Consider the following 11,694-nt stretch of genomic DNA (forward strand, 5'->3'; position numbering starts at 1 on the left):
CAAATCTCACATTGAAACTTATTATCCTTACAAGCCATTATTAATGAAGGGAAAAGTAGACATAAATACTAAAAGTTTACATGCCCAGGACAAGCATGCCATAAACTTAAAGTCTGAAAAGAAAAATCATAAGACTTGGAAACTAGAAGAACAGAGGCTTGAAGGCTTGAAGCAAGTGGAGGAGGTGTCAGTGGCGGATCCCTAAAGTAGCACAGGCCATCATGCTCATATCCCCTGCCAAAAATCCTCTTCGAACAAAGGTCCTTTAAAACACGGTAATGAGGAAAGAAATCACTGCACAGTTTAGTGATTTGGCAAGTTTGCTAACAGATAGAAGATTAAATGCAAAGTTAGGAACATAAAGAACAAATGGCAAAATAATATCAGAGGATAGATGAACATTTCCTTTGCTACGAATAATGGTGGTTGACCCATCGACTAGACTAACAGTCTGATTAACAGGGGTAACGAGAGTAGAAAATAATGACAACTTACAAGTCATGTGATCATTGGCTCCGGAATCCAAAACCCAAGTGGATTTTTCCGCTTTAACATGACAAGCAGAAAGAGTACCTATAGCTATAGTAGTTATGGGAGTAGAAGAGTCGACCCTGGTAGATAAGGCTCTGAACTGCTCCTGAAGCTGACCAATCTGGGACTGTAACTATTTGAAGTCCTGAAAAGATGTTCTGGGAGGAGTTGAAACAGGAGGGACAACAATCTGTGGAGTACTATACCCACCAATAGCTCGACTACTGCGGCAGTGCGGTCACAGCCCGGAGATAAAGTGTCCTTTTGGCTACTAGAATCACTCATAATACCAAACTAAGGCTGGTCCACACGTCGAGGAGGGAGGAAAAAGAAAAAAACGAGGCCGGAAAAATCGGCGCTTTCCTCGAAATATGCTGCTGAACAAACACCGGCAACCAACAAAGAAAAAAAACACCGAAAGGACACTTAGATCATAAAAAAAAAAAAAAAAAAAAAAAAAAAAAACAAAAAACAAAAAACAAAAAACAAAAACAACAACAAATACTACTACTACTACTACTACTAAGGGAATTCTCCTAAAAAAGGAGTCAAAAACAGAGGGTTACCCGAGGGGTCCGGCGCAAGGGCTGGGAGGAGATGGAGGTACACCGGAGGTGAGGGAAAATGGAGAGAGGGAGAGAGAAGGTGGCGGCGTTGGGGAGGAAGATGGGGAGGCGAAGGTTTTTGTTTTGCTCTGATACCAAAAAAGAAGAAGTTTTGAATTTTGGCTTACTCAAACCGAGAGCTAAGATCTATATTTATATACAAGAATAGGGTACAAATAAAGGAAACCAAATCAAAGAAAGACATAAAATATGCCAAAATCTACGTGATCCCATGATTATGGGGATCTTATTTACAGGATCCCATGATTGCGGAGATCTTATCTACGTGATCCCATGATTATAGGGATCTTACATAAAACACCTAATAAAAGGATAAAAACAGCTAATAAAAATAATAATAATAATAAAGATATTTCAACATAAAATAATACTAAGAGTTAGGTCTATCTCCAATCTTTCCCACCCAACACCTGCGTAAGTGGGAGGACATATACTAGGTAATGAAATTTCTTCAGAAGCAATTCTGCTTAAGCAAAATACACAGTGACATTGCAAGGGAATGCTACTAATGTGAAAGCCAGATGGAGCAATGCCACGTGAGGTAGTAGGCCCACGGATTTCAAAACATGGATTTTTAATTGGTAAACTGTTAAAACAGGCTGGCTGCTTCTTCCTACATTTCTTAATATTAATTTGGAAGTTTGAGGTTGTTCTGAAAGAGGTCTTTCCTTCTCCAAATTCTATTCATGCAAATGAGGGTGAGAATCCACTCCCCATATTCTTACTATACCGCATCAAATACACACTCAATGCTCTAAAAGCAAGCATTATAGAACACTTGCACATAAAGATTCGTGTGCTTAAGCCAATATACCAATAAGAACGAGGAATTTGAATCAGATTATCACTCAAATGGTTGAGACAATTCAACATTATATTCTATGATCCATCTTAATTGTATGTCCAGATGGAGAGAACACATCACAATGATGATTGGAGGGATTCAGTGAAGCAAACACATTGTCATGCAGGCAATGACATAAAATATAGATGGCAGAACAGTGCAACAAGAAGTTTTAAGCATTAACCTTCCTGAAAAAAAAAAAAAAAAAATCAAGTATATATAAGGCCATTGGGGTAGCTTCTGAAGAACGAGGCACCACTAAATTATGAGGCAATCATAAAAAATATGGTAAGCAAGAAAAGGACACTAGAAAATTACCAGGCGATTACTCCAGTAACACCAAGGAGCATAGAAATTGACAACCAAGATTGGATGCCTGCAAAACAAAAGTTCAATACAAATCAAAAGGAGCTACCGCTATCATTATTGCATAAGAAGGAAAATCTTTCACCACAACAGAATCAAAGTAGCAAACTACAATAATAACAGGAATCAGGTGACGTCCACTTACTGATGTGAAATTCTATCAAAAATTTGTCCAGTTAGTTTAACAGAACCATCACCATATTCTTCATCAGCTTCATCTCCGTGCTTAATAGCTTCTGAAATTGGTCCTGAGTGAAATTCAGAACCTGTAGGCCTTAAATTTGGATCTATTGAAAATTTGCGGATTGTCTTCGTTATATTCAACCTGTTCTGCAATGAAAGTGCACAAATTCAGGGCAACTCACATTGCATAGAGAAATAAATAGAAAATATATGACCAACAATTCCCAATTAGAGAGAATAAACAATGTGAAGATAAAGAAAAAAAAAATTATGAAATAATTTTTTGACATTGTGATGTTATTTTGACTAAAATAGTAGAGCACAACTTCTAACTACCAGAGTATCATAGACCTGCATTAGAATACCAACATAATAATAATAATAATAATAATAATAATAATAAATGAAAATTCCCCCAAGGGGTTGGCTCATGTGGGTAAGAACTTGGCCCTGGTGAATCATGAAGTATTAGGTCTAAGGTTTGATTCCTTTTGGGTGCAAATAATTCCTTGTCTGAGTACCAACTAGGAAAAATAACAAGAATAATAATAATAATAATAATAATAAAATGAAAATTATCTAACTAATAATATTGTAATTTTTTTAAATTGTGCCATCTTATATATGCTCATTACTTCATCAACAAATGGAAAGAAAATCCATATGCGTCATACATATTTCCCTTCAATACTGAAAGAACGGACCTATTTTAGTAAAAGTAAAGTTGACTTCGGGCATAAAACCTTTGTCAGACCTCCTATAAACGTGTTAAATTGTTACGTTTGAAAAGTCTATTAACATTATAAATTATTATATCACCAGCAACATAGCTACTTTTTGGTAGAAATAATCACTTGAAGCACATATAATGTTGAAACCTACTGTTCTATAAGTAAACAAAGTGAGATGAACTGGATGATAGAAACTTACTGTTCCCAAGACATCACTCACGTCAACAGATGCAAATTCACATGAGAGTGCTGGAAAACTACAACAAATTTTCAAGGAAAAGTTAGTTTTATCTAAGTAACAAAAATGAAAATAATAACCAGCCCATTCATGAAAAAAAACTAATAATGATGATAAAATAAAATAATAAAAAAATAACTGAAAAAGCCTAAACAAGTTAGTAATGCAAAGTTAAAAGTCAAACAATTGACTGAAAAGACACGCATGTTATAACACCAATACAAAAAATGCAAAGAGATGAGCAGAACAGCTACACAAGTTTGTAAGATATTAATAGAATCATGCCATGATAATGGTTGAAAGTAGATCCAATACCAGTGCTGAAATTTTCTAACATAATAAACCTATGAGTAGCAACACAAATGTTATCTAGAAAACCTACTCAAGTGTGTCATGTTGATGAAGATCATATATCTTCCAAGATATGAAAGACCATATCTTCAAATGGTGGCATAGATGTAATTATCCATAAAGTTGTCTTTTACCAAAAAATTAATATTATAAAATTATCTTAAAGCTCAAATCTGTCTCATACAAAACCGATAAGCTAGTATAAAACCAGTTAGAACTAATGCCAGGTTTATTACCTGATATTAAAATCAATTCGTAAGAATTCCCCATCAGAACTCTTGTCAACAATAACGGATGTAGAGGTGCTCACTGTTAAATAATTATTTAGTTCCTGCAAAATGAAAATCTCAAAATCATGATCAAATTAAGATACAAAACAAAGCGGCATCAACGACAATGGCTTTTGCAAAAGAAATAGAAAGCATTCATGTAATGAGGCACTATAAGCAGTAATAAATTCTGAGATGAGAACGATTGGAAAGGGATAAATAATGACTGGAAGAAGACAGATTTCAACCAAAAACTCCAATGCAAATCTTGTTAGAATGACCAAGTGTTGCATAAATATAGAATCGGATCAGACATCAATGAAGAGCATTTGTTAACTACTCAATGATCCATAATTCAAATAATACATATAAAATTAAGGAAGTATGAGCTTCCTACCATTCCAAATAAAAACATCATGGATAAGGCTGCTAAAATCGATAACCCTGCACCCGATAACGATGCCTCCGTCAAGTCTCTAGGAATTTTCCTGTGCCAAAAAAAATAAATAATAAGTGAAATTTGCATTCAATGATGTATAATAGTGACCCACACAAAAGATTCGTGCATACCAATGTGAACACATAATATTGTGCATCATATATTATTTTCCCACGGGTACTAAACAGAAGAGAATAAAATGGAAGAGATACATGTTTAGTTCTAGAAGGCAAAGTAAAGAAAATCGAAGATATACAAGTTTAGTTCTAGAAGGCAAAGTGGGAGACCTTTGAAACCTGGGCTTCTCAGATGTCAAAGTCTACTTTCTCTTATTTTATCGCTAATACGCCCCACTGCTACTTCCTCCCTAACGTGTTGATTATTAGTCCTATCATCCATCTTCACTTTCTCATTTCAGCTATGTGAATCCGTTGTTCTTATTTCTTTTTTAGCACCCAACACTCCACTCCACATAATATAGCTTGTCTAATAACCATCCTATAAATTTTTCCTTTTAACCTATTTAGTATTTGTTTGTTACATAAAACACCACTAGCTTGTTTCCATTTTGTCCACCCTGCTCCAATCCTACTTCTTGTATCATCATAATTCTTTCCATCCTGTTGTAGCACGGACCCTAAATATCGAAAATGACTATTTTTAGTGACTTTTTGATCTTGAAGTGTGATAGTAATATTCTCAGCCTTACATGTCAGTGTTGAGGGACTCAAATAGATTTTGTTTCTTGGAATTTTTTGAGGTCTATTTTGGTATAGTATGGTTTTGATACAAGATGGATTGACTGGGTGATGATGTGAGTCTCTTCAACTCATTTTTCTGTGTGGGAGAATGGGGTTCCAACTGGCTTTTTTGAAGCTAGTAAGGATTTGAGGCAAGGCTGTCCTATGTCTCCTCTCCTCTTTACTTTAGTCACAGACTTCTTTTCCAATTGGATGCTCAAGAAGGTGAATGATGGTGAACTGGAATTATGTAATACTGTCAAAAAAGTGGGGTCTAAGTTATCTCATTTTTTCTTTGCTGATAATGTATTCATCAGTCTTAAAGCTTCTATTGGGAATGCCTGTGGGAATTCTCATTTGTTGAAGCAGTTTGAAGAGGTTTCTGGTATTAAGGTGGGCTCAAAAAAAAGTCTCATATTCTTTTCCAAGGCTGTAAGGAAGCATTTTGAGAATTTTGCAATATAGAAGGGGATTTTTTGCCAGTGACTTATTTGGGCTTGCCTATGATTGATAGGAAATCGAACAAGGTTTACTGTGCTGCTTTGACTGATAGAGTTTCAGCTAAGTTGAATTTATGAGCTGCTCACAATTTATCCTTGGCTGGGAGAATCGAAATGGTAAAATCACTTGTAACTTCCTTCTTCTACTATTGGGTTGCTGTGTATTCTATTCCTGCCAATGTCGAATGTATTTTAGAGAGAATAGTGAGGAATTTTATTTGGGGTGGCTCTTCTGAAAGTAGCTCTATGCATTTTCTGAAAAGGGATGTTGTTACCTTGCTGAAAGCAGAGGGTGGGTTTGGCATCAGATCTTTGAAGAGAATGATGTTGCAGCCAAATATGTTGTGATGCAAATAATTTATGGTGTCTTGAAAAGTGTCTAGTCATATTAATGTAGTTGATAGTCTCTAGTCAAAGTAGAAATTTTTGTGTGGGAATCTGAAAATGTCATGGGAATAGTATAAGTTGTCATTAATGTGTTGTGGGTAGCTTGAAAGTCAGTCTAGAGAAAGTAAGTATCATAAATAGTTGTCTCATAAAAGGGACATCCCTCTTATCTGCTCAAACCAAGTCATTATCTTTACACTTTGAGATATTATCAGATTTTAAAATTTTCTAAGGCTTTTCCTAGATTTCCTTTAGAAATCTACGCTCGAACGGTGATTGGAGTAACCCTATTCTTTCTTACCGTAAGAAGATTTCTGTTTGCTTCAAGTGGTATCAGAGCCTTTCCTCTCACATCTGTGATTATTGTGGATCTATGGCTACACAAGGAAGCAAGATAGCCACCAAGTGACAGTATCAGTATCTCTCAAAAGGGGAAAAGATTACCCTTTTAAAAAGTACTCTATCAAACCTCCCAACCTAATTCATGTCTCTTTTCCCTACGCTGAAGACTGTTATTCAACGGTTGGATGAGATTCAAAAGATCTTTTTATGGGATTGTATTGGAGATGAGTTCAAGTATCACTTGGTGAATTGGGAGAAAGTGTGCTCCCAAAAGGGGGGTCTGGGCATTCGGAGATTGGATTTGTTCAAACAAGGCTCTATTGGGCAAATGGCTTTGGAGGTTTGGGAGAGAGGGGTCCCGTCTTTGGAGGAGGGTCATTGTTTGCCGGTGTGGGGAGGGTGATGGTGGGTGGCTGTCCAGAGAAGTGAGATTTCCAATGGGCTTAGGCATTTGGAAGCTCATCCGGAAGGGGTTGGACGAGTTTTCTAAACGTATCCAATTCAAGGTTCGGAGCGGTAGTCATGTCAGGTTTTGGGAGGACCGTTGGTGTGGGGATTTTGTGCTAGCTCGTAGATTCCCGCAGCTCTTCAGGATCTCCTCGCATCCTCATGCCCTGGTTTCCGACTGTTACCGTCTCGACAACAGGAGGTTGACTTGGGACGTGCAATTCCATAGAGAGTTCAATGATTGGGAGCTTATGGAGGTTGCTGATTTTTTCGCCTTGCTCTACAGTCTGTGGAGGGTGTGGGGATGGATGAGATGGTGTGGGTGGGCATGCCAAGAGGGGTCTTTGAGGTTAGGGATTTCTACCACAGCTTGACTGTGACCCCGGGTCCTTCTTTCCCTTGGAAGGCGATTTGGAGGTCGAAAGCTCCTTTGAAGGTGGCTTCTTTGCTTGGCGTGTTGCCCACGGTAGCATCCTCACCCTTGACAACCTTAGGAAGAGAAGGCAAATTGTGGTCAACTGGTGTTGTTTGTGCAAGAAGACGGAGGATACGGTGAATCACCACCTTCTTCATTGCCCAGTGGCAAGGGATGTTTGGTCTATGCTTTTGGTAGCATTTGGCATGTCTTGGGTGTTCCCAAGAACAACTGTGGATATGATCGAAGCTTGGAAAGGGTGTCTAGTGGAGAGCCAAGTCAAGGCTGTTTGGAGGGTCAATCCCCTTTGTTTATGGTGGGGTTTGTGGCATGAGAGAAATAGGAGATCATTTGAGGGTGAGGAGACCTCTATTTGGTCTCTAAAATATAGTATACTGCACACTTTATTTTTTTGGGTTAACAAGCGGAATCGTACATCTTTGGGGGATCTTGTAGATTTTGTGGATAGCTTAAAGTTTTAAATGTTGCCTTTGGCATTTTGTGTATTCTTCTGGGAGCGCTCCCCTCTTGACCGCCTTTTTATGAAATCTTACTTATCAAAAAAAAAAAAAAAAAAAAGGAAGCAAGATATCCACAAAAGAAGACATTCAAAAACTGCAGCATCAAATTTCTCGACTGAGCAGTGAGCACTATATTAGAACAAAATGGAATCATTTCTTCTCTGAATCTGGGCAATGGGAAACAAAGGCAGCGAATGGATGTATATCAACGTGAAAATTGGGTAAGACAGCCTGCTGGAGAGAGATTTCATTGCCTTATGCAGTGGAAAAATGCAAAACAGAGTGCAGACACGTTAGTTACATGGACAGCAAAGGTGAAACGTACAATAGAACCTGAATTTTGGTCCTACACATGCAAAGGTTCAGGATGCAAGTCTGCCAAGTTCCCAAGAGATGTAAACAGCCACAATATTGACGGAAAACAACTCTTGGTTGAGGAAGATCTTGGGAATTATGTTAATGTCACCTCAACATTTGATAAATCCTTCAGAAGTGTAGATGAAGAAGAGATCATGGGGGTACATTCAACTTCATCGCTTCTAGAATTTGACAACGATGGAGAGGGATATGAAGGGAAAAAGGTGGAAGTGGAGAAGTCTGAAGAAGCAGCCAGCAACATGTCAGAAACTAAGGCAGCCGTAATTATTCAATTTGCATATCATGGATTTGAGGTGAGAAAGTGGGAACCATTTAAGAAATTGAAGTAAATATCTCAAGTTGATTCCCAAGTTGTAGAAATTTCAGAGCTTATGTTCATCAACAAACAAATAGGTGAAACTTTGGAAGATAAGACAATTGGATTCCCAATGGTAACTGCTGCGTTAGACAGTATGTCAGATGGAGTTTACTTGCGTTATTGCATAATTTGGTTAGAAATGAATCTTTTTTGTTCTTGGAACTGAGAAAATGAATTTCATACTCGTGAAATTTTTGGGATGAATTTTTGGCGCAACATATAATCAGGTGTTGTTCCAATGCAAAAATCAGATTAATTCAGGTCTTGGCTCCTGATTTGTGTTCAAGCAGATTTTGAAAATCTACCAAGTTTCTAAAGAGGGGTCTGAAAATCAGATTATTTGTCACTAACAGCAGATTACTGTGTTTTTTTCAAGTAAAGAAAAGAAGAAAGAATGGATGGAAGGCTTCACTCGGGTTCTTATTTGATCATGGTAAATTATTTCAAACTCAAGAGCGAGATTTCTTCAAGGACGACGGTTTGATGCAAATAAGTTATGGTGTCATGAAAAGTGTCTAGTCAGATTAATGTAGTCAATAGTCTCTAGTCAAAGTAGTAATTGTGGTGTGGGAATCTGAAAATGTCATGGCCCACGGGAATAGTAGAAGTAATTAATGTTTTGTGGGTATATTGAAGAAGTCTAGAGAAAGTAAGTATCATTAATAGTTGTCTTACAAAAGGGACAGCCCTCTTATCTACTCGAACGAAGTCTTTTTTTTTTTTTTTTTTGATAAGTTTACCCGAACCAAGTCTTTATCTATATACTTTGAGATATTATCAGATTTTAAACTTCTCTAAGGCTTTTCCTGGATTTTCTTTAGAAATCTAGGCTCCAACAGTGATTGGAGTAACCCTATTCTTTCTTAGTACTGTAAGAAGATTTCTCTTTGTTTCTGTCTACTTCCTGTTCTTACCTGGGATTTCATTCAGTCAAAGAAGGCTTTATGGATTGCATAGTTCACGGATAAGTATGTTAGAAATGCCTATTTCAGGACTTGTATTTCAAAAGTTGGAGATTCAGGTTTATGGCAAAGTCTTTAGCAGTCAGGGAAGCTTTGTTGGAACATGCGGAATTCAGAATTGATGATGGCACTAAATTAAGTTTATTCCATGATCCTTGGTTTCAGCAAAGGACAATCTTGCAGGTTTTTGGATCTAGGGCTCTTGGTGGTTCTCCTAGAGATGCTTTTCTTTCTGCTATAATTCATGCAGGATCTATGTCTGTCCCTCAACACTGGCCTCAGGGAATTACAACAGTTCTTAACAGCGTTAGAAGTAGTGATGGGGAGGATAGGGTGAAATGGAGATATGGTCAGTTCAGTTTCAAGTCTGCTTGAGATAAGACCAGAAATGTGAACCTTAAAGTCAGATGGTATAATCTGGTGTAGTAATTGTAGACCAAGACATTCTTACAGTACAGCTTTGATCATTCATAACTCCATTCCATCGTTTTCCAATTTGCAGAGAAGGGGGTATTACTTTGGTGTCCATTTGCCATAACTGTTTGCAGGTTGAGGACTCTATTGAGCATCTGTTTTGGAGGTGTGACTTTGCCAAGCAAGTGTGGCAGTGGTTTCGACCTTTTGTCACTGGGTAGATTTTCAGTATATCTCAGATTTTAATGAACTTACAAATTGGTTTCTGCAGTTTTCATCTTGCTCTACATTGAAAATTGCAGTAACCAGAGGTATCTTTAATGCAGTTCTATGACATATTTGAATAAAGAGGAAACTGAGATACCGTGAAGAAAAGAAAAGAACTCTAGCGGAGGTGGCTATTGAATATTGATGCTTGCCTTGAAGTCATTCAGTATAAGGGTTTAATGTAAGAAGATCTTGTTCTTATATCCATGTACTGGAATTTTTAATTTTTTTTTTTTTTTTTTTTTTTTTTTTTTTTTTTGTATGTTTGCAAAGTCTATTTCTTAGGCTGCTGGTTTCTTGTCTTGAATTCTTCTTCTGCACCATAGTATATAATTAAGCAATAAAATTACCACATTCAGGAAGAAAAAAAAGTACTCTGCAAAGCTAACCAACCACAAAGCATGCAATAATAATACTAATTAAGAACCGGCACATTTAAGACAAAGGCTAAAAATAAGATTATTGAAAACCAAAACCAATCGGTACAATAATAATTTGAAGGAATCAAAAATAAGCAAATCGGTATAATGCTAGATATATTCATGAGTGCACATGGATGCACACACATTAATAGGTCCAATTCACTCAACAGAATTGGAATATACTCACAGATACACTATTGAAGAGCAATTTTTACAGAACAACGTGAATGAACTGAAAATCGAAGATGGAAGAGATCTGACCTGTAAAAATCGACAGATTTGAGCTTGTGCGACGAAAACATGGTGGTTGCGAAAGATCTTAGATAGAGAAACGCAGCTCAAATCCCAATGGTTAAGGGCGTCACCGTGAGAGAGAGAGAGATCGATTCTCCGCTATTTCGGTCTCCTATTGCATGACAACACGAAAATAAATATCTAATTCGCAATTTGTCTTCAAACTCTACTGTTTAACGCCAGGAGCGCAATTTTTTCCGCCGGTCTCGCCCATCTCACTAAACCGACCCGTCATAAGACGGGTATGGCCGGGCGGAGCGAGAATGTTTATAAATAAATTAAATAATATGAGGCGAAACAAATAATGAAAAACATATTTGACGAAAATAAATGAGGTTGTGAAGGGACAGTGTGGAGTCTTTATGTCTATAGTCTTTATGTCTATTCACGGTGTCTATAATACACTGGAAAACATAAATGTGAAATCTATTCACGGTGCTCAATTTAATCTATTCACGGTGTCTATAATACACCGTAAAAGAACTTAAGTTCGTTTTTTTATTTGACGAAAATAAATGAGGTTGTGAAGGGACAGTGTGAAATCTATTCATGATTATGTTTATGAATAGATATATATATATATATATATATATATGGAATTTTAATATATTTATATGTTGCAGCTAGCAATGATTACAAGTAATATGTTTTTACTTATTTAAATTTTTA

At 36.9% G+C, this 11,694-nt stretch overlaps 1 protein-coding gene across 1 annotated transcript in view; it reads right to left on the reverse strand.

The window, feature by feature from the left end:
* LOC132311045 (protein disulfide isomerase-like 5-4) overlaps positions 1-11,168 on the reverse strand; it is a 40,885-nt gene extending 29,717 nt beyond the window's left edge. Inside the window, exons 1-6 of the mRNA XM_059808741.1 lie at positions 10,993-11,168; positions 4,537-4,627; positions 4,107-4,201; positions 3,481-3,538; positions 2,513-2,697; positions 2,320-2,377 (exon numbers count right to left, since the gene is read on the reverse strand). Coding sequence (XP_059664724.1) covers positions 2,320-2,377; positions 2,513-2,697; positions 3,481-3,538; positions 4,107-4,201; positions 4,537-4,627; positions 10,993-11,033 — 528 coding nt within the window. The 5' untranslated portion in view covers positions 11,034-11,168. The remainder of the gene's footprint in view (positions 1-2,319; positions 2,378-2,512; positions 2,698-3,480; positions 3,539-4,106; positions 4,202-4,536; positions 4,628-10,992) is intronic.
* Between the last annotated feature and the right edge of the window lie 526 nt (positions 11,169-11,694).

The sequence above is a fragment of the Cornus florida genome, unplaced genomic scaffold (genome assembly GCF_030987335.1).
Source record: "Cornus florida cultivar Cherokee Brave unplaced genomic scaffold, ASM3098733v1 CherokeeBrave_3.0.0_Hap2_Chr06, whole genome shotgun sequence".
Lineage (NCBI taxonomy): Eukaryota > Viridiplantae > Streptophyta > Magnoliopsida > Cornales > Cornaceae > Cornus > Cornus florida.